At 48.8% G+C, this 22238-nt stretch overlaps 2 protein-coding genes across 4 annotated transcripts in view; one reads left to right on the top strand and one right to left on the bottom strand.

Annotated features, from left to right (window-relative positions):
• SLC16A2 (solute carrier family 16 member 2) overlaps positions 1-22238 on the top strand; it is a 437579-nt gene that overhangs the window by 90026 nt on the left and 325315 nt on the right. The gene's annotated exons all lie outside the window — the stretch shown is intronic.
• NEXMIF (neurite extension and migration factor) lies at positions 12243-21732 on the bottom strand. The gene is made up of 3 exons (XM_050901501.1): positions 21657-21732; positions 13523-17825; positions 12243-12826 (listed from the first exon to the last, which is right to left on the bottom strand). Exons 1-3 carry the CDS (start codon positions 21730-21732, stop codon positions 12655-12657), a joined length of 4551 nt encoding a protein of 1516 aa, XP_050757458.1. The 3' UTR covers positions 12243-12654.

The raw sequence follows: 22238 nt of genomic DNA, 5'->3' as shown, positions 1-22238 counted from the left end.
CCCACCCTTTCTGCCTGGCCACCTGGGAACAGGGAGACCCGAATGAGTCCCTCACGGGCATGAGGGCTCGTCCGCCCTTAGCCAAGGCAGGTCCTCCAGCAGCTGGAAAAAGGCACAGCTGCGGTTCCCAAAAATGTGTGTAACCACATCTGATGCACCCTTGTAGTCCCAAACCCATGCAAACAGCACCGAAAGAATCTCTGACCCCTCTCAGCATATGGCCTGGCTAATAAGACATGAAACCATACTGACCTTACCCTTCAAAATAAAAGAGCCTCTAAGCTTTGGCAATATGAAAAGAAAAAAACCCACCAAATTCATCGGATAACTGATCAGCTTCCTCTGCTTCCGTGCTCTGATCAGGTACAAACCACCACAATCCAACCTGGTTGAACTAAAACTGGACGTCTCCTCTCCTGGATGAGACCCCAGGCGCTGGGTTAGCAGCTGAGCCGCCCGTCCTCGGCAGCGGGCTGCGGCGGCGGGATGCCGAGGGAGCCCCTCACCGCAGGAACGCTTCCCAGCCGCTGCTCTGGGAAACTGGCACCCAAGCCCGTGGGGTTTACCTACGGCGTAATTAAAAGGGGGTGAGAAAGACAGACAGGGCACCGGCCTATCAATCAGTTGAAGCGGCCTGATGCCATTGTTCAGACCGCTCCAGAAATCCGGGATGCCGTGTGTCAGTTCCCACCTGGATTTGGGTGAGCTTGGTGAGCGTGCCCTGCTGAAACACGTGGGTTTGCCGTGAGCGGACGGGGACGTGGGCAGGCCTGCGCCCCGCCGGCATCTCTGCTCCTCTCCTTTCCCTGCCCCAGCAGCCGTGCACCGCTTCGCTGCTGGCTGCAGGAGAGGCAGAGAAAGCAGGGACGAGCCATTTAATGCATCCCATTTCCCAAGCATTTAAATAACTGAATTCTCTGTAGAAAGCCGTGCGTGGAGGGGCAGGGTTTCTCGCGTCACAGCTCCTGGGGTGATCAGGATGGGTATTAAGGTGCCTTTGAGTCAAGGGACAGCAGAGTAGCCTTTAAGCAGAGGTAAGCTCATAATGGAAAATGCTCTAGGAAATCTAATTCTTCCAAATCTAATTCTTCCCGGGATACGTGCAGCAGGGCTGCTTGGTGGTGCGGCGTTATTTGCCTCCTGACCTCCTCGCTGTTGCTCCTTCCATTAACCAGGCGAAGCACTTAAATAGGTTGAAAAGCCGCTGTGCAAACTCCTCCTGAGCGCAGGCGAAGGTGTTCGAAGCCATCCTATGGAATCAGTTGCAAAATGATATCGCTGCTTCAGGACTCGGTGAAGGCACTTAGACCAAACCAAGAACGACTGAGGAAAGGCTGGTATTACCCAGGGCAGGTTTGTCCCCAGCTTGCCTTCACCAGCCAGATACAGCAGCTCCCGCCGGCAAGCCGGAGAAGCCGGAGATATTAAATTACATCCTAATTAAAATCTGACTCTGCTTTCATTCACAAGGAAAAGTCACTGGGCCGTACGCATAGATGGATGATAGTTCATCCAGAAGTTATGAGCATTTTAATTACATGTGCATATAATATAAATGCGCTAGATAAACACAAACCCACTTTAACCGGGCCCTTTCTGTAGCATTACTCAGGTATATGAAGGCTCTGCTGCTTAATTAAATGTGTTTTATTTGGGTAAAAGATGGAGACTTTATACAGTTAACAGCTGCCTTATTTTATAGGGTACTTTTCACTCTATTTTACATTTTTTAAGTGTGGGAATTTATCCCTTTAAAGGAGCAGTACCGTGATGAAATCTCTGCCTTTAAAATGCTACAAAGATAAGACCGTGCAATTCAAGCAGAGGGTGATTTTAACCCTAATTTACCCTTCCCAGCTGGACTGTTTGTCTTCTTTTTAGTACTTTGCTTTGCCAAGGCAATGACATTTTGGTTGTACTCCCCAGTTCTGGTTAGCTTTGGTCCCACTTGAATGCTGTAGCAGGGGCTGCTACATTTATCCTGCTCAAACTTCAGAGGAACCTGCACATCAAAAATAGCTCCCCCGGGATTTGAGAAGCAAATATTAAAACATCTGTATTGATGGGTTTTCCCACGAAAGTACAGCTGAAAGCGAAATTAAACCTGAGTCCCTCTTTTCAATACCTTTTCTAGAGCTGCAGGTTTTATACAAACAACATCAGAAGATGGGGGTTAATTGGAAATTAGGAGGATTCATGCAACGCTCTCCTACAGAACGGCAGTGCACGAGCTCCCTGAGCTGGGGCTTGTCTGGAAACCCAAGGTGAAGAATTTCCCCTCCGGCTGCCGAGCAGAAGCTCTGGGCAGCTCACCTGATGGATGGATATGGACACCCACGGCTTTGCTCACCTCTGCAATAAACCACCGACCTGGGAAGCCCCCGGATGGGAGCACTTCCCAGTGCATCCCTGTGATGGTCCCCTCCATCAAGCCACGCCTGGGATCGCCAGCTCTAATTACCAAAGTGAAGCAGGCAAATGGCCAAACTAAAAGCATGGGGGTCACGGGAAGAGCAGCATTAACCTGTGCAAGCTGGTTTGGGCTTTGCCGAGGGGAAATGCCTCAGGTGGCTCCAGAAATACTGTTGGAGCTCAGCAGTCAAGCGTCGATTTCTCTTTCACCGGTTTGGATGCTGGGCAGTGAGATCTGCCGTGGCTCGGCACGAGCATCGAGCGCCCATTGGTACCAGGCTGAATTTTTCATCTGTCCACAGTGGGAGGCTCCTAAAGTTTTTGGGATCGCTTAGTTTGAATGGCTCAGGGGATCTGGTGCAAGCCTTCTTCAGGGACCTGCTTTTAAGTTTATCAAATCAGGGGGCTGGTAAATACACGAAACCTTTGGTTTATACCAGGTATTTATTCACCGAGTTCAGCAGAGTTACGGCTTTGGAGGCAGGGTAGCTGGAAACAAGCTGCAAAAGCCCATTTTCTTTAATGCAACTGGATGTGAAACCAGTCACTAAGGCGTGTTTCTTGTCACTCCTCTGCTCCGGAGCTGATCCCTGAGCATCCCTCTTCCAGCCGTATCACCACTCCTTACGTACGTTCACCCCCCCCTAGCCCGATGCCCGCGCCAAACCTCCGGCTGGTCCCCACGCAGGGGCAGCACCGCTCGCACAGCCACTAAATGCTTGATTGGAGTTAAAAATTGGGAAAGTGAACAGGCCGCTCCATCCCACTCCCAGCAACTTCTGCATCCATAGGGATGTTCAGAGGGCGGGATGCTGCAGCAAGCGAAAAAAAGCCTCTATGGAAGCAGCCGCCATCCGTGACAGCAGCAGAGGAGCCCCCGAGATGGTATAGTCCCTTTGAGGAACAGCCGAGGTTTTATCAACTACAGCCTTAACCATCGATGGGAGTCAAGGGAGACCACAGGCACTGCCCGCACCACGCGGGAGCGATTGCAGCCGGAGAAGCTGCTGAGCTCGGGGCTTTGGCATTGAGCTTTGTTTCCGAGTGGGAAGGGTGCTGGCGGCCGTGCCAGCTCGTAGCCTGCAAGCCAGCTATGAAAGAGCCCAAGAAAATGGGTATTTCCCAAGAAAATGGGTATTTCCCAAGAAATACTCATCTTATTGGGACCTAGGGGGTCAGAAACTGAAAGAGCAACTTCTGTCCTCCAACGATGGGTGTCCTCCCTGGGCGGGGGAGGACACACCAGCACGTCTCCCCACCCCAAATTTTGGTACCGCTTACACCGAACAAGTACCTGCCAGCACCGCAGCCGCGCAGGCAGGCGGCCGGGCCAGCCGCGGGGCTGTGTCAGCGTCTCGGTCTCACTGCAGAAAGCATAAGATTGCAACAGGGACTCAAAAGCACATTTTTGAGCAACATAACCCCGATTTTGGAGACAAGCGGCAATAATAGCTCAGAGAAACATCAGCCTTCCCGCCCGCCCCTCGCTCCAGCATCGCCCGCTCGCAGGGCTCCTGCTGGCACCTTCCCTGCAGAGCCGTGTGCGCGGGGCCGGGGATGCGCAGGGAAAGCGTTTGTGTTGCCTCGCTATCCTTTGCCTTGCACTGCTGCAATGTCACTGCGTGCGCACCAATTTCATAGAATCGCAGAGTGGTTTGGGTTGGAAGGGACCTTTAAAGGTCACCTAGTCCAGCCCCCCTGCCACGAGCAGGGACAGCTTCAAGTACATCAGGTTGCTCAGAGCCCCGTCCAACCTGACCTGGAATGTCTCCAGGGATGGGGGTATCTACCACCTCTCTGGGCAACCTGTGCCAGGGTTCCATCACCCTCATCATAAAAAATTTCTTCCTTAGATCTAGTCTGAATCTCCCCTCTTTCAGTTTAAAACCGTTACACCTTGTCCTATGGCAACAGGCCCTACTAAAAAGTCTGTCCCCAAGACTTCTATCCAAGCCTTGCACTAAGGAGCTAGAACTATTTCCAGTCCACGGGTCGTGGACTGATGCCATGTAGGAGGGCAGACTGAATGGTTTTGGTGGCCATGGGCTTGGCCCAGCCCCTCTACACGTTTTACTTACCAGACAGCATACCCTTGCGGTGCCAGATCGGGTTCGGTCCTTCTCAAAGCTGAGCTGACAGCCTTCCCCGTCCAGTGGCCCTGCTCCAGCGCTCGCCCCGCTCGCTGCTCTGGGCTCCCGGCATCGGGATCCACACGACCGGTGGGAAGCACTGAAATCTTGTGCCCCGTTGCACCCGTCTGGCACAATTTTGGGGAGGCAGTGCTCGTCTGAAACCAGTCTGTGAACTTAGGCAGCTTGTAGGGGTACCAGGTCTGCTTTTGGGGGATCGTTTCCCACCCCCTCGCGAAGGGATCTGGTTGTTGAACACGGTGCCCGTGTCCTGCTTCCTACTGGCAGGGCTTGGAAAGACCTCAGACTAAATTAATGCCCCCCCCGGCATTGTTCCTGTCAACATTAAGTGCTAATGAAAGGAATGGTAATTAAAAAAAATAATAATTTTTTTTAAAGCATTTTCCATAAGAAAATTTAGAGGAAGACAGCAGCGCTCAGAACTGCGGGGCATTTCACTGCACCCACCTGCTCCGTCCCAGGAAAAGGCCGGTCCGGGGGTGTGCTTCCAGGCACTGCCGGGACGCTGAGGGGACGGGGACCCCGCTCTCCCCCATCCCCACGCCCTCGGAAGGCGAACCGGTAACTCCTTCTCTGTCGATGCGATGAAGTTTCCATTTCTCAATTAAAACCAGGCACGCTTCTTTAAAGCAGAAGCGATCCGAGCGCTTTTTCCCACTTCGTCCCATCCGCAGCCGCGCCTCCGTCTCTAACGCGCTTCACGGTAACGAACATCAGCCCAATTAAACCGGCGGGCTGGGATCAGGAGCGTGCGCGGAGGGGGCAGCCAGACTGATCCTCATCTACAGTAACGATTTGTTTAAAGAAACGATTCCTAATATTCAATAAATGGCAGTTTTAATTTCTTCTTCATATATGATCTTAAAATGAGATTTTTAATTTTTTTATTTATTCCATAAACAATATAACAAAACTCAGCAAGTTAACAATATGACGTTTTCACCATACAGAGTCAGTCACAAATATTTAAAACCTTTGCAACAAGAACAACAAAACCCAAAATATTACAAGAATAATTTACAAGAGGATCTATAAAACAGCAAAGCGCTCACAAATTTTCCAGTTTCCTTTACACAATATCACTACACTCTTTCACAACATTTCTTTTTATTACAAAATTCCCAACAAAAGTTTAATTTTTTTCTTTGTATTTTGGTTTTTAAAACCAGAAACTTTTAAGTATACATCCTTTTATTAACACCCGAAGGTGCAAAAAAAGGGAAACCTCACACATACAAACACTTCACAGCACTTTTCTAAGAAAAATATACACTTACAAAATATTTTACAAATTGGCACACTTAAAAATATACAAGATTTTGTAGGCGTCTTAGAGTGATCCTTAAGAATTATACTTCAATTGACTCTACAGAATATTTATAAAGCTTATTCTAAAAGAAAAAAGGCAAATCATTTCCAAACATGTTAAAATTGCAGTGTAAAATGTGGAACAGAAATGGATATGTTACATTCATAAAAAGGGCCATTTAATAGTTCTTAAATGCTCAAGGGGGGGATAAAAGTTTTCTTTAGCACCATAAAACAGGAGCAACTTCCTAACGAGGTGCCTCTAGTTCTATGGAAGGGAACTCAAGGAGCAGTACATTCACATCTCTGGAGGCAGCAGTCGAAATGCCCCGGCCGGCGCCGCGGGCAGCGGAACAGAGCAGCTCCTTGGATTTCTACCCTGCTTCCCACTGGGAGTAAGAGACAAAAGGAGTTTAACTGGTACCTTTCTTTTGTGTGTGTGTGTGGTTTAGTCTGTGTTTAAGTCTTCCCTTTGTGCTTTTGAAATGGACGTTTGTCTATCTAGCGAAGGGTAGTGGCGAATACCAATTTTATTTCTGGTTTCCTTTTGCACCAAGTGTTCAAAGGCTCAGTAAACGTGTCTGGCAACCCAAGCATCCTGCGAGATGGAGGGCATCCTCCGGCTTTAGATCCCAATTCCCTTAGATGGCTGTTACTCCACTGTCATTAGTGTCACTTGTTTACCTGAGAAACAGATTTGAAAAGCCTTGCTTCTACCACAGACGTCATACTTTGTTTATTTTATATTTTTTTCTTTTTTTTTTTTTTTTTTTTTTTTGCATTATTTCACACGCTGAAGAGATAAAGAGGCACATTCTCAAATAGATGTCAGCGGCTTGAACCATGCAACTTCCACTGGACCCCCTGGGAGCTGCATAGGCAAAGTCCAACACACCGAGTTGAGAAAGTAAGACCGAGGGCCTGATCCTGCACCAACTGAAGTCCACGCACCTGATCCTCTTCTCACTTACACTGACTTCAAGGGAGTTTTTCTCGTGACTTAACAGCAACGGCCGGCTGCCATCCAGGAAAGCACTTAGGGAGCAGGAGCCCCTGGGAGCGAGCTCCCACCTACGTGCTTTGCTAGATCGGGACCTCAGGGAAAGAAGAATATGGTCCAGCAGGTAAAGGATGAAAATGCTTAAAACATCTTTAATTTGGTTCATGGCTCATTCGAGCCATAATGCCGAAAAAAATAACAGCGATCCTGACTTTTTAAAAAAGCAAGCCGCGCAGCCATGGTTTCGCAAAGCAATCACCGCCGGGCTGAAGCCAGCCTTGGCTTTTTCTCTCCGCGCAGACCTGGCCTCGGCAGGACAGCGCAGCGCCAGCAAGGGACAGCCCTGCGTGCTGCTGCTGCTGACCTCCTCCTCCCGAAACACCCGGCTAAATCTGGTCCACAAGTCATTATTCTCACGCCATTTAAAAACAAACAAACAAACAACCCCTCTTATGCTTAAGAAAAGCAAGATGTAAACCTGGTAAGATTTAAAAAAAAAAAACACGATTATGTGAATCCCCATCACTGATATTTTTCTATTTACAAAACCTCTGTATGCAAGTACCTCCAGCAAAACTATGGCCATCGCGGGTGGGCTGGCTACTACTAGGTCGCTGTAGGGTTTCTTTCTGCAGGACATCCTCCGTCGCCGCAGGGAAACGGATGCTTTCCCCGTACGGTGGGAGACCTGCGCTCCTGCGGGAAGGAGGGCGGCGAGTGCTGCCTTCCCCTGCTCGCAGGCAGCTCCTGCCTCCAGCTGGGAGGTGAAGCGAGAGCCAGGGGCTCATGCTGAACTGCCCCGCGTTGGTCTGCTCTCGGATGGATTTTAGGACCTTCCTTTGCAAGCGGCCGGTTTCTGCTTCCTAATTTCGCTGCCGATTATAAGTCGCCCAAACCGCAGTGTGCCAGCACAGCGCGGCTTAGGAGAGCAGCATCACTGACACCAGTCCCCTCATACGGCGTCCAGTGGAACGCCTCTGGAGTAGGAGTGAAACGAGCTAAAGTAGAAAAGACATTTTAAGGGATGCTGCGGAATAAACATCTTTTGCGTGGCTTGGATTAGTCGCCCCCAAACAGCCAGGAGCCCAACTAGAAGATGCGAGAGGAGGCTGGAAGCGCACGGGGACTGGGCAAGAGGAGGAGCCGAGATGGGAGCCAACGCAGGGAGGTGCGGGAAGCCCCGGGGGTGCGCGGATGGTGGGCAGGGATGGATGGGACCAACGTCCCGGTCCTCCCACAGCTGGGAGCAGCGCCTTGAAAAACAAGAAGTCACCAATACTGACAAGAAGGGCAAGTGGAAAAAGCGAGCTTGACCGGCAAGGAATGAGGCAAAGGTGGGAAGTGATGAAAACCTTGAGGTAGTGATAGGCAAGGTGGAGATGAATTTTAGGAAAGCAAACTTCCAGCTGTTCAAGGAGTTAAGTCAATAGGACCCCCTGGGAAACTGCCCTGAGGGACAAGGGAGCAGAACAGAGCTGGCAGATCTTTAAGGATGCTTTCCATAAGGCGCAAGAGCTCTCAATCCCCAAGTTTAAGAAATCAGGAAAGGAAGGCAAGAGACTGGCACGGCTGAGTCGAGACCTGTTGGTCAAACGACAGGGTAAGGAGGAAATGCACAGGCAGCGGATGCAGGGACAGGTATCCTGGGAAGAGTATAGGGATGCTGCCCAGTTGTGTAGGGATGGGGTCAGGAAGGCCAAGGCGTGGCTGGAGCTGAACTTGGCAAGGGATGCAAAGAGTAACAACAAGGGCTTCTATAGGTATGTCAGCCAGAAAAGGAAGGTCAAAGAAAGCGTACCCCCCTGATGAACACGACCGGCAAACTGGTAACAACAGATGAGGAGAAGGCTGAGGTACTCAACAACTTTTTTGCCTTAGTCTTCACTGGCAGCCTCTCTTCCCACACCTCTCGAGTGGATGGACCGCAAGACAGGGACTGGGGGAGCCAAGTCCCTCCCAGTGCAAGATCAGGTTCGTGACCACCTGAGGAACCTGAACGTAGGTAAGTCTAAGGGACCCGACGAGATGCAGCCCGGAGTCCTGAGGGAACTGGCTGATGTAGCTGCCAAGCCACTCTCCATGGTATTTGGAAAGTCAGGGCAGTCAGGTGAAGTCCCCGGTGACTGGAAAAAGGGAAACACTGCACCCATTTTTAAGAAGGGTGGAAAGGAGGGCCCTGGGAACTACCGACCTGTCAGCCTCACCTCTGTGCCTGGGAAGATCATGGAACAGATCCTCCTAGAAGCTATGCTAAGGCACATGGAGGACAAGGAGGTGATTCGAGACAGCCAGCATGGCTCCACCAACAGCAAGTCTTGCCTGTCCAGCCTAGTGGCCTTCTATGATGGAGTGACTACATCAGTGGAGAAGGGAAGAGCTACGGATATCGTCTGTCTGGACTTCTGCAAGGCCTTTGACACGGTCCCCCACAACATCCTTCTTTCTAAATTGAGGAGATACGGATTTGATGGATGGACTGTTCAGTGGATGAAGAATTGGCTGGATGGTCACATCCAGAGGGTAGTGGTCAACGGCTCGATGTCCAGACAGAGATCAGTGACGAGTGGTGTCCCTCAGGGGTCTGTATCGGGACCAGTACCGTTTAATATCTTCATCGATGACATAGACAGTGGGATCGAGTGCACCCTCCGCAAGTTTGCAGACATCACCAAGCTGAGCGGTGCGGTTGACGCGCCTGAAGGATGGGATGCCATCCAGAGGGACCTGGACAAGCTCGGGAAGTGGGCCCATGTGAACCTCATGAAGTTCAACAAGGCCAAGTGCAAGGTCCTGCACCTGGGTCGGGGCAAGCCCTGGTACTAATACAGGCTGGGGGATGAAGGGATTGAGAGCAGCCCTGCGGAGAAGGACTTAAGGAAGAAATTTTTTACGCTGAGGGTGGTGAAACCCTGGCACAGGTTGCCCAGAGAGGTGGTAGATGCCCCATCCCTGGAGACATTCAAGGTCAGGCTGGACGGGGCTCTGAGCAACCTGATCTAGTTGAAGCTGTCCCTGCTCATTGCAGAGGGGTTGGAGTAGGTGACCTTTAAAGGTCCCTTCCTACCCAAACTATTCTATGATCCTGTGAAGATCAAAAGTGAGGAGGGCAAATGGTTGGCTCAAGGCAATTTCTGAGTTTTGGGGTCAGTCAGCAGAGGGATCACTTTTTCAGATGCAGAGAAGGGCCGCTGCCACACCGTGAGGGATCCGGGCTCTTTAACATCTCCCCGGTCAGAGATTTTTGGGGAGGACATGGGATGACAACCGAAGACGGCAGCGAAATCAGAGCGACAGGACTGAAGGAGAGAGCAACAAGGCAGCTGGTATTTGTGATTAACACTGTCCTGAAACACCTAGCTGGGTATTCATGGATTTCCAACATATAATAAAATAGCTGATACGTTTTATGCCTTATCCTCATGCCCTATTGCACATTTCTCGAATGCAATAAATATTGCTATCTGGTTCACTACAAGGTATTTTATTACGAGTCCCATATTCATAATATTAAGCATAACGAGCACAGTGCAGGCCAGTCAAAATGTGCTTTCAAATGATGGTTCTGGGTCAAAACGAAGGGCCGTGCCGGATCCCAGCCCTGGACCTGACCTGTCTCCGTAGGAGCAGCAGCCTGAACATCCGAAAGGAGGGAGCCGGCAGCCCCTCATCCTGCAGTACGCGGGAGGAATGCTGAAAAAACGGGATATGCCAACACCACGGCAGTGGCCGGAGCTTGTAGTATCTGATGACCCTACGAATAGAAAAGACAGCTGCTGGGGAAGCAGGGGAGAGCGTGGTGGCTGCAGGCAAGCCAAATGCCCAGGGATGGAGCCCTAGCACAGCTCTCGTCTCCAAAATAAATCCTGAGAATCTTCTGGATCTCCCTCCTGGAGCCAGAGCTGGGGTGGGACGCGGCACCCTGCTCCCACCCACTGCAACCCGCAGGGTACCCAGGGACCGCTCCCATCCAGAGCAACTCACTCCGGGCAACGCCAGCATTTCATTTTTTCATGGAATAAATGAACTTATAGGATGGTTTTCAGAATTCCTATTTTTTCAGAGTTCCTTCTTTCATCTGTTAAATAAAATGCCATGCAATTACCGTGCTGTTCTCTCTGGGATTGCAGAGCTGAGCCTAAGCTATACCTCAAGATCTACAAACGCTGAAAACATTTTGATTCTAAATCAACACTCTGCAACTCCACTTCAATTTTAAGTGTTCAGTCTGCTTTTTTGCTAAATTAACTTAAAACAATTCTGCTGTTTTGCCTTGCGCATGGGCTGAAAAAAACCCTACTTGTAAGGAAACCCGAGTCTAGTCCTCTCCTCTGCGAAACACCACCTCTATGCTCACAACCGTGTCGAGAACGTGATCTGTCTGACTGCTATTAAGGCTCCTCTTCCTCATCGTTTGCTATTGCATAAACATGTCCAAGCCTCGCATCCCTCTGCTCCCAATAGCTCCCAGTTAGCAGGGCTCTTGCATATCAAGGTTTCATAAGAAATCAGCAGCAAAATGCACAGGCTCTCAGTTGCACAAGGAAAATAGATATTTGTTGGGTTTGTTATTCTCGTGGAGGGCGAGGGTGTGGTGAGTAGGGTTACAAATAAGGCCTTTTGAGAATACGTTTAGCATTCAATACTTAACGCTGTCTTAATAAAGTCCAGTCATGTATGATCCGGCCCTGTTCGGTGAGATCACAAATAGCTCTGTGGTTTGTTTTTTTTCTTATCATCTTGTGAACTGAATCAAAGAAAAGGGTCAGAGTTGTATTTAAAACTAATGACTTTGCTTTTGAAAGTTCAAACTATATTGGCATCGCAAGGTTAGACATTTAGGAAACACCAAAGCTATGACAGGAGAGCGCTTTTGACAGGCTCTGCATCGAAAATGTTTAAGAAACTACTCAAAGGAAAAGTAAATAGCAATAAATGTATGAAACGTATTAGTTCTGTTTTTATAACTATTTTAGAATTTATCCCAGGTTCTTATAAAATATATAAAACTGAGATACAAAGAATTAGCAATGTGACTTTGCATTTCAAATGATCTTCAGCTACAGGTTTTGCTTTAAGAAAACAGACACTCGAAAAGCAGCTGTTCTGTAGTCTCTAGATGCAGACACTTGAGTTCCTGGCAAACTTACCGTCAGTGGTTTTCTGAACTCCTCCACCATTTCAACTCTCTCCTATAATGAAACTCAACATTTCACCATTAAGTTTCTCTGCTCATGGTTTCAAAGAGAGGACATTAACCATTTCCCAGCATCGGTTTCAAAGTTCCTTTTTTCTTTTTTTTTTTTTTTCCCCTTTTTTTTCCCTTTTTTTTTTCTTTTTCTTTTTTTTTTTTTTTTTCCCTTTATGAGCTTTAAACCACAGGGTGAATCCATGAAATGAGGTAAGTAAATTTGGCACACTTTTAGTCATGTCCATAAAACTTTTGGTAAGTTGTATAAGTGAACAATATCATTTTCATCGTGAGTTACAGGTGCTTTCAAAGGGGGGTGGTTAGTACTTAACAACTGGAATGTTTCTAGTAAAACCAAAAGGCATAGCTGCAGAAAACACTCACAACCCAATGTTGATAGAGAAGTAAAAATATATACAATACAGTCACTTGTTCATAGTTTGGCACAATTTTTTGTTGTTGTGGGTAATAGTGCATAAACTACTGTACAACAGTATGACTTTTAAAACAGTCTTTCACAGAGAATACCAGATTAGGTTTGCTTTCAAATAATAAAATTCCCACAATTTCAAACTCTTCATTTCAGCACTTACATTTCAACATACCACAAGGCAGATTTCGAAAAGGAACCGACGGGAAAAAAACCCCAACCGAAAAAAAAAAAAGAAACAAACATCAACCGTCTTTCTAGAAAAGGGAGTCTCTTCTTCAAATACAGGAAAACCCAAAAATGTTGTTTCTGCTTTAAGAAGAATGGAGTCTGATTCCCTGCAGGAAAAAATCAAACATTTGATGCCATCTTAGTTAGCTCGTCTGGAGTCACCACGACGGAGCGTACGCGCTAAAGGCGGGTGGGTACAGAAGATGCAGCTTTAGATGATGCAGGTTAGGAGATAAACAGCAGAGGGGGCCAGAAAGCACTCAAAATTGCCACGTGAAGCTCAATTAGGAACGAGTTCTCATTTGCAAAAAGTAAAGAGCCTTTAAGTTTTGAGATCTTGGCTTTTGGATGCATAACCTCTTTTTTTTTTTTGTGGTTTATTTTTTACAAAATGTTCCAAAAAAAAAAAGTCTTTCCTCGTCAAAATCATTAAAAAGAGCGTGTAATCATGTGGGTTTTTTTTTTTTTCCCCCCAATAAATAAGTAATTAAAAACTGAAGAAGCCAAACAGCAGAAAAGAGTAGCCTTGTTAGTTTTTTTTAACCCCAGCCAAGCCAGAAAATTGGTCATTCTTTTAGGTAGCTTGCAAGTAATAAGTATTTTCATGCATTTAAAAAAAAAAAAACCAAAACCAAACAAAAACCCCAAACCAACCCCCAAACCAAAACCAACCAAAACTGTAAAAGGGGAACGTCTTTTTTTCATGCAACTTTTGCTTTCAGGAAGGAAAAACTGAGGAACAGCGGGCTTAGCAGGTGGGAGGGAGGTTAAGGGGCATTCCAGCCAGTTTGGTGCAGCATTACCTCAGTTTCTCAAAAGCAGCTGTCACGGGGGGGTCCTTGTGGGGCTGTTCGCGGTCCGTTCGCTTTATTTTACAGTTCTCATCCCTCAGCGATTTCGAACTGGATTTATGACGGTAGAGTTTTTTATGGGTAGGTCCGTTATTGCCTAAAGTGCTCAGGTTACTATAGTTTTTATCAAAAAAGGGAGCGTGAATGTCCGTGGCGTACCCGGTCGAGCAGTTGGGGCGACCGGGGTCGCAGGTTGCGGCTTTGCCGTTTTTGCTTGAGCCCTTGTTGTTCGACTTGTGGTTCTTCGCCGCCCCCGGCGAGCCGCCGTTCGCCTTCTTCTTTGACTCTTGGGACGTCCCTGCCAAAATTTTAAGAGTTTTCAGTTTCAGGCTGTTGGACTCCGGTGACCGGAATATGTCTGGAACGCTGTTGTGGCCAACAGGCCCCCACAAGGGCTCGATGGAGGCCATCATAAACCTCTGGACATCCGCCATTCCCGACGCGATGTTGGAGAGGATGTTGGAAGGTTCCTCAAACTCCCTCTGATCGTCGTCCAGGAGGCTGGTGGCGTTGCCCAGGCTGGCTTCCGACCAGCCCGCGCCCCCCTCTTTTCCCAGCGCCCACTCTCCGGAGAGCCCGTTGTGCTTGCCCAGTTTCACCCCGGCCGGGCTGCAATGCTGAACGCTCTCGGCAAGGCCCTTGGTGGCGGTGGCCACGTTGCTCAGCTGGTTGACCGCCCTGCCGCCAACGGCTGGAGCCTTCTCGCCGTTGACTCCCACCGCCGTTTTCCCTTTCCTGGCAGATTTGGGCGCCTGCCTGGAGTTTTTCCCTTGCGGCTTATCGGTTCCTTTGTTGGTTTTGGGCGATTTTTTCCGGGTGGCTTTCTGGGAAGAGCTTTGGTTTGTACCCACATTCTTGCTGGATGAACTTTTCCTCTTCGATTTTGACACTTTGCTATTGGTGCTAATTTGACCAGATGGCTCATTAAATGTTGACAAGCATGGACTCTTTTCGAGAAGGCTGACAGAATCTTCATCGTTGAACATATGGAACTGGAACTGGTGATTATTTAAAGCAAACCCGTTATCTGCCTGATCCTCGGTCTGCAGGACCCCACAGTTCCACTTGACCTTCTCAGAGCTGTTGAGGGCAGCCTGGGGGCTCTCCTGAAAGCCCTTCAGGGTGCCCAGAGGCTTGGCGTCGGAGCCAGCTATCTGCGGGGACAGGTTGGGAGTGTCCGGAGGGGACATCTCCGAAAGCGACGACTGGCGGAACTTATCAGGCGTGAAGTTGGAAATGTCTAAAAGGTCCGTGGACTCCTTCAAAGGGGTGATTTCATCTATGCTCTGCTGGATCACTAGCTTGGGACTGCAGTGGGCCAAGAAATCATCATTAATATCATCCTCGCTGTCCTTTTCGCAAGACTTTAAACTTAAAGAACTGTAATTGCTAGAACTAACTGACAATGAACCCACTGAATCAAAACTAATGAGCCTGCCATCATCTGTACTTAGTGTACCTCGTTGGAAATGAAAGCGCCCCTCTCCATTATTAAAATGACATGACTGATAAGAATCATCAGACTGCACTTGTTGGCTATCCGGCATGTAATTTTTTTGGTATAGCAATTTGCTGCTATTCAGGTTGACTTGAGTATATCCAGAGGCGGGGAGGCCGTCTGCACCCGTGGCACCGCCGCCGCCAAACTCGCTTGGCAGCCTGGCCGCCTCCCGCATGTCGCCGGCGAAGTCCTGGCGGTTGCTGCCGGCAGCCTTGCTGGCCGGCCACATGCTACCGAAGCTGCTCTGCTCCATCTCCAAGTGGCCGGGCGACTGCTGCAGCTCCGACTCGGAGGGCGGGGAGAGCACGCAGCTCTGCGCCGGCTGCAGAGCCGGGAAGGGCTTTTCTGCCGGGACGATGCTGGGGAGCGGGTGCTGCTGCTGCTGCTCGGAGGGATGCTGGGCGAAGTATGAGATACCGGTGTTGCTCGACAAATCAGAAGCATCTAACAACGTCTGCAGATACCCTCCGGGGATCAGGGGTACATTGGTGGTGATATTAGCAGATGGCAGAGGCTTGTCTGAAGAGGAGGTGGATGGTAGGAAAGGAGAATTTTTAGCAACCTTATCCTCGTGGCACTCCGGGAGATGGGAGCTGTCTGAAGCACAAGGAACGTTTTCGTCCTTCAGACGCGCTGCAGAGTCCTGGTTTTCCAGCGCCGGGGAGCCCTCCGCTGTACTGGTAGCAGCTTTGATCTTCTTGCACTTCAACCTGGCTTCACTTTTGAATTTGATTCTGCGGAGCACTTTCCTCTCGGTCCCCTTGTGCTCCCGCTCCTGCGATTTGCATTTCACGGCGGCGATGCCCGTGATGTCATGTACGTGTAATCCGTTGGCACAGCTGGGAGTGGCGATGGCTAACGCCGGCAGCCCTTTCAGGCCCGTGTCCTCTTTACTGCTGCAAGGCTGCTTGTGATCAGCGGAGCAAGAGCCCAGCTTGTTCACTGATTGCTCGATGGCTTTAATTCTTTGAATCCGGTGCCTGTTTGCTAGCTTGCATTTTCGCTTCCGTGGGTGAGGGAGGAACGAAGCATCTGAGCCGTTAAGATAGAAATTCTGCTTGTGGTAGAGAGACGATCTGAGCAAATCCAGCCGGCTCTGCTGCCTCTCTTGCCAGAAGCCCTTCAGTGGGGCCAGCTTCTTGTATTTACTGAGCAGCTCCTCGTTTAGGGTAACAGTTGTCTCGTTGGCATCCACTTTGCTGAGCTTCACCAGCATATGCTTCTCCCCTTTAAACCTGTTAATGATGATGTACTTGATGATAACGGGGGGCTCCTTGCGAGACACTTTTCGCCGTTTCTTGGGGCACCACTCGTCATCGTCCTCTTCCTTGGGCCCATCCGGGAGCCACTCCTTCTTGTCCAGGATCTTCTCGTTCTCGATGGAGTCCACATCGTACAGGTAGTCGTCGCTGTATCGCACTTTCCTCTTCGCCCGCAACCCGTAGTTCTGCTGAATGAAGGAGCCGGAGTGGTCCCGCGACAGGTACCGGCTGCAGTCCTTGATATCCCGCAGCACGTCGTAGGAGGACTCTGTGCAAGTGCTGTCGTCGCTGAACTCCCCGGAGTCCTCCGTGGAATTCACCGAGTCCAAGAAGTGGCTCCTCTTGGAGCCCACGTACTGCACCATCTCCGTGCTGTTGCAAGATTTATTTAAGGCAGCTTTCTCCTCCTCCTCGCCATCCTCTTCCTCGCCATCCTCTTCCTCCTCCCCCCAGATGATGCCTTCTTCAGATTTGAATTGAGAAGGGTCGGTGGCACCGCTGGGCCCCCTTTTCAGGGTGCTCCTGCTGTCCCTTTTGGTGCAGTTGCTGAACACGCTGGGGAAGAAGTTGAACTGAGCGTCCTCTTGTAGGGTGGTGGTCTTCTCCCGCACGTTGTCCTGGAAAGATTCGTATCTAATCTTTAGGGAGCAGACATCGCTTCCCAAGGTGGAATCGTCGTCATCGAACATGTAATTATCCACGTCTTCCTCGGAAAACAGATTTACAGAAAGCTCATTTTTGGAGCAGAGGTCAAGCAGCTCAATTTTACTTTCACTAATGAAAGATTCAAAATAGCCCCATTCCTGGTTGGGATTTGTTAGTAAAGGTTCCTCACCATTGCATTTGTCTAATAGTAATCCCTCGTAATAATTTTTCTGAGTGGGGTCCTCTGAATCACTGTCAGATTTTTCTGCATCTCTTTTGTCCGCTGCCCTCGATTTATGCATAGGGAAGCTTAAAAGCTGGTCTGAAAGCAGTTGATCCCCGTATCTCATGGTTTCTCCTGTGCTCATGCAGTGAATCCCTATATCAGAGACCGAACAGGTGTCATAATCCCTATTTATATCCCCCACTTTCAAGCTTATTCCCGGCTCTGCATCAATGCCGTCCTTTGATTCAATAAAGCAGCCCAGACAGGTCCGGCTCGGCTGCATCAAGCAGTCACCCGTCAACGCCGACATGCCTCCGGGCTCCATCATGGTGAAGGGAGCCTTCTCGCAGTCGCCCGGCAGCGACCAGGAGCTCATGCCCTTTGTCACGCAGGACGTGAGGGAGATGGCGTGGGCGGAGGAGTCATCCGAGGCGTGCTCGGGTACATCCGTGAGCCTCAGAGGCGACGGGGGGCTCAGCAAGCAGGGCTTCTTTGAAGTCAGGGGAGGCAGCGCCCGGTGGCACGCGTGGTTTTCCTTCTGAGCTGTCGTCAAGGCTGAGAACGTGACCGCGGCCTCGGCGGCGGTGCAAGGCCTCTCATCGCCGTCCAGGGCGTGCGATTCTGGGGCAGGGGGGTAAGGAAAAGGGAGGGAGGAAAGAAAGAAAAAGAGAGGGGTTTACAACCCTTGCAGTTCTGCTCGGGCTCGCCACCCCGCTCCCCTTCTCCCTGGGGTTTGGTGGCAACTTTTCCCAACCGCTCCTTTGGGAAGCGGCAGATGCCCTTCCCGCAAGAGCGCGATCCTTCCCTTCTGGATCTAATTAACGTGGTGATGTGCAAGGAAGGGAGAGGTAAACGCTCTCCCCCCTGCAGCCAGCTGGAAGAGGTACAAGAGTACGTTTAAAAAACCAAAACCATCCGTTCATTCCTCCTCATATACATACTGTTACCTGGATACTGCCTTTCAAATCTGACAAGGTTATTAAAAAACAAAACAAGCCTAATAAAAATGTTCCCATTAACACTGAAAAAATTAATGGAAAAATAAGATTCTTAAAGAAACAAAGCATCCCCCCTGCAGCGTCTGCAGCTTAAACATACCTGAACTGTATTACTGCTCAAGAGTCAGAAAGTTATGGCTATTTTTAAAAACCCAGTAGTCTTTTTGTCACTGTCTACGCCAAGGGAAAGTAGACGGTAACACAGAGTTTAAAGAAATTATTGTTAGAATCATTGTGGGTTTTGCCATTCTTCCTTAATCTCTAAAAATGCCTTTTTAATAATGTAAGGATTTTTTTTTTTAACCTAAGGATTTTTTATTTTTACCTTGTCGCACTCTTTTATGGCAGAATAAAGTTATGAATATACTTTTATCTGACTTCTGCCTCAACGGACGATACGACCCTTGAAATTTAAATACGATGTCTTTTCATCCACAAACACGCTCTGATATCTCTGTATTAAAAAAATATATACCATTGTGCGCATTCACACCAGCCGGAGACCTCTGCGGACTTAGAGCTGAGCCTGGTGCTTTTGTAGCGGCTCACATCTTACCTTTTCGGTGGCTCCACTGAAGGCTGGGGGGGGGGCGAGAGCGGAAGCAGCGCAGGCTTTGCGAGGAGGGACAAGCGCTTTAAAACTCAGCTGGAGCACCAGGCTGTCGCAAGAAATGGGGCATCCGAAGGGATTTGGCACCTACACGGTTGCTGCGACCCTCCGCAACAAGTGCTTTTATTCAAAACTGATAGAAAAGCAAGTCTCCTCCCGCACCTATGCCAACCTACACCAGCTGGTAAGGGAAGGCTCATGTAGGCACACGTACCACCGGCACGATGAAATGCCCACCGTGCCGCCGTGCCGGCACTGCCGAGCAGAGCCGGGCTCCCACCTGCAGGTAGGCAATATGAAAAGGAGAGGGATACGACGGAGGGCTGCCTGCCTGTGCCGAGCGTAGAACTTAGAGGAGGTCAAAATCTCCCTAATCTCATCCCAAAAGCTCCCGGCAGTTTTGTGCTACAGGGGCCTTCGGGACAGAGCCATCGGTAAAATCGTAAGCCAGTACAAGCAAGCTGCAGTCGGAGCCACGCAGCGCTCTAAGGACTTTAAACAACTTTCCAAACACTATACAAATCAAACCAGTAGTGCAATGCAATGCCTGTATACATCTTCAACATGCGTGGCTTGGAAAAGACCAGACTGACTTGCTTGAAATCTGTGCTGCTTCCCTTCCCTCAAACAGGGTTAAAAAAAAAATACAAAAATAAAAAAGCTGATTTTCGAGTCCCTCCCACCAGTTTTTAGATCAGAAATGCAGGGGTGGTATCTTTTTCCTTAAGCACCGAAACAAATTAACCAGTGCAGTTCCACTTCAGAAGTAAAATAAAATAAAAATCAGCTTGGAGCTGACAGGAAGCATGGAAAATTTGAGGATAAAAGACGAATGTCTGTGAATGCTGTAAGACTCAAAAAAGAGGGAGGTAGAAAGCTGAAATTCAGTCTCAAATGCTGCATTCAACACGCAGAGATACTATTATATAAAATAAACTGTCTCTGGGTGTTTCTTTAGGTTTATACTTGTGTAAGTGAACTTAACTCCTGTGAAATACAAATGCCAAAGCTTGATTTCCTAGGGCTTGTATCATCCTAAAATCAGGCGCACGTTCAACTGATGCTCTAAAGTAAACAATACTCCAAAAGACTACAGTGAAAAAAGAAAATGCTGGAGAAGCAAAACCACCTTTCCCGGTTTAACTCAACAGCCATCCAAGAGCACACGGGCAGCCTGAGCGGGGAAAAAACTGAAGCATCCTGCTGTCAATCAGCTCCGAAGGGAGGCCAGGCCCTAACTGGGCACCGCAGCAGCCCAAGGGCTGCTCCGGATTCACTGCGGCCAGCACCCATTTATACTTAGGGTGAGAGGAGGCAAAAAGCATCAGCCCCATCCCCAGTGCCATCAACGGGGAGGTGGTGGCATCAGAGCTACTTGCTGGCTCACTGCTTTGGATTCAGCAGCAACTCCTACACAACAATGTTTAATTAAAGCACTTTTTAAGCCCCGTTTAATTGAGTTTCATGGAAGCGGTATCAGGTTCTAGAAATCACCCATCTTTACTGAGCAGGTAAGCACTGATTTTACTGCCTGTTAGATTAGACAAGGGGACCATGGCTAGAAAATCTCCTTGCAGCTCCAGCAGCTATCATCAGCTGCAGCTTTACCATGTGTAGTCACGTAGGAGATGGGCTGACAAAGACAGATACCTCCAAAATTACATCGTAGGGGCAAGCGCAAGTGTACACTTCACCTGCCACCAGCACGTGTTGCGGGGCCCTCATGGGCACCCGCATGTCTGGAGTTGCTCCAGGTTTTTGGTAATGAACCAGAACAACATTTGCCCCTACACACCTTGTTTTCAGACGACAGAAGGATTTGAACATGCAAGATGTCAGAGGACCAAGTCCTTGATATCTAATAGAGTCAAATTTATATATAAATCTCTCTCTCTCTCTCTCTCTCTCTCTCAAGATTTATAGGCCAATAGAAAATGTAAAAAGCCATGAAATTAAACATAAAAACACAGTGAAGAATGAAAATGTCAAGCTCTGCCTCAACGCTGGACTGCCACTGCATCTACTGTGGCTAGCAACTAAAGTCCAAATGACTTGAGAAGATGCTCAGAGGCATATTTATTTCAATCAGGTTTTCAGGCAGCAGAGCGCTGTTAGTCCTAATTAGTTATTTCTTTTGAAAGCAAGCATGGAATCGATTAAATAGATACGAAGTTAGGTATTTTGGGCAGGCTGCTGGAAGGGGCTGATCCTTCCCCACCAATGTCAATGGAAGCTGGAATATCTTAGTGGCTCCCAGGAGCACGACTGCGGCCAGCAGCACTTGTGCGTGCACCGAAGGGGTGTTACGGGCCAGGGGATCCCACGTGCTGGCTGACGGGCCACGCAGAAAAAGCAATAACGAGCTCATAAGTCCAACCTTCCCTTTCCATGGGTGCTAATCTGGGTTTGTTTCTTCTACCCAATCTCTAATTTTTCCCCAGTTTGTAGGGACTAAGTATCCTTCAGTCAAATTTTGCCGAGATTGGCTACTGGGTTCATAAGTAATTGTGAAGAGAGGGAAAGATTCCCAACAGACAGAGGGGCTACGTAGTCTTGTATGACTTTTTTCCCTAAGAAATCAAACTAAAATCCGTAATTCAAACTGCACGTGCACATAAACATTTCCAACCATGCACATGCATGGGCAAAAGCAGTACTTGCTAAGACCTAAAAAGGGGTAGATTCATAGCTGGAGTGACATCTGCGCAGAAAATACCCCTTTACCCTACTGCTCCACATTGCAGAGATACCTGCAAACCGCTACAATTAAATACACAAATTAGGAAAATAAGTTGGCTTGCAAGTTGCTGCTGCTCCCTCATGTACTGTAATTAAGTTCCTTACCATTTTCTTTCACCCCATTAATCAGGATAGTTTCTTGGTCTTCTGAGGCACAATCCTGCTCTTGTTGGTCATCCATCAATTTAACCTCTTTCTGTTCACTCCATGCCCCACTGCATCTGGCCAACCTGCGCATTTCCAGAAACATAACCACAGTCAGTACAATTCCCAGAATCAGCTCAAGGAACCATGAATAAAAAATAACAACAACAAACCCCCGCACACCCTCACATGCTGCCCTTACCCTGCTTAAGAGGACAAATACTATTTATTTAGGCTATCGTATTTTCACTTTTCCACTCCAAAAGCCAAGTCCAATGTATTTCAGCAAGGTTGAAATGCTATATATCGCCATTTCCTTCCCCAAAGTCCTTCTTTAGAAGGTGGAGTGGTGCTCTGCACCTCTGCAGCACCCTTCGCATCGCCCGAAACTGCTTTGCAAAAGCAGGTAAGCGTTATTATCTCTAGATGGGTGAGCAGAGACATAAAGAGGAAAGGACTCGCCCCAGTTCAGACAACAGCAACTCTGCGGTGGAGTTGGAAGAGAAACGCAGATATCCCGAGTGACAACTGCTCGCCCTAGCT

This window comes from Gymnogyps californianus, chromosome 9 (genome assembly GCF_018139145.2).
Source record: "Gymnogyps californianus isolate 813 chromosome 9, ASM1813914v2, whole genome shotgun sequence".
In the NCBI taxonomy this organism is placed as follows: Eukaryota; Metazoa; Chordata; class Aves; order Accipitriformes; family Cathartidae; genus Gymnogyps; species Gymnogyps californianus.
Note: the sequence above shows the minus strand (reverse complement) of the source record. Positions and strands in the feature narration are given on the sequence as shown.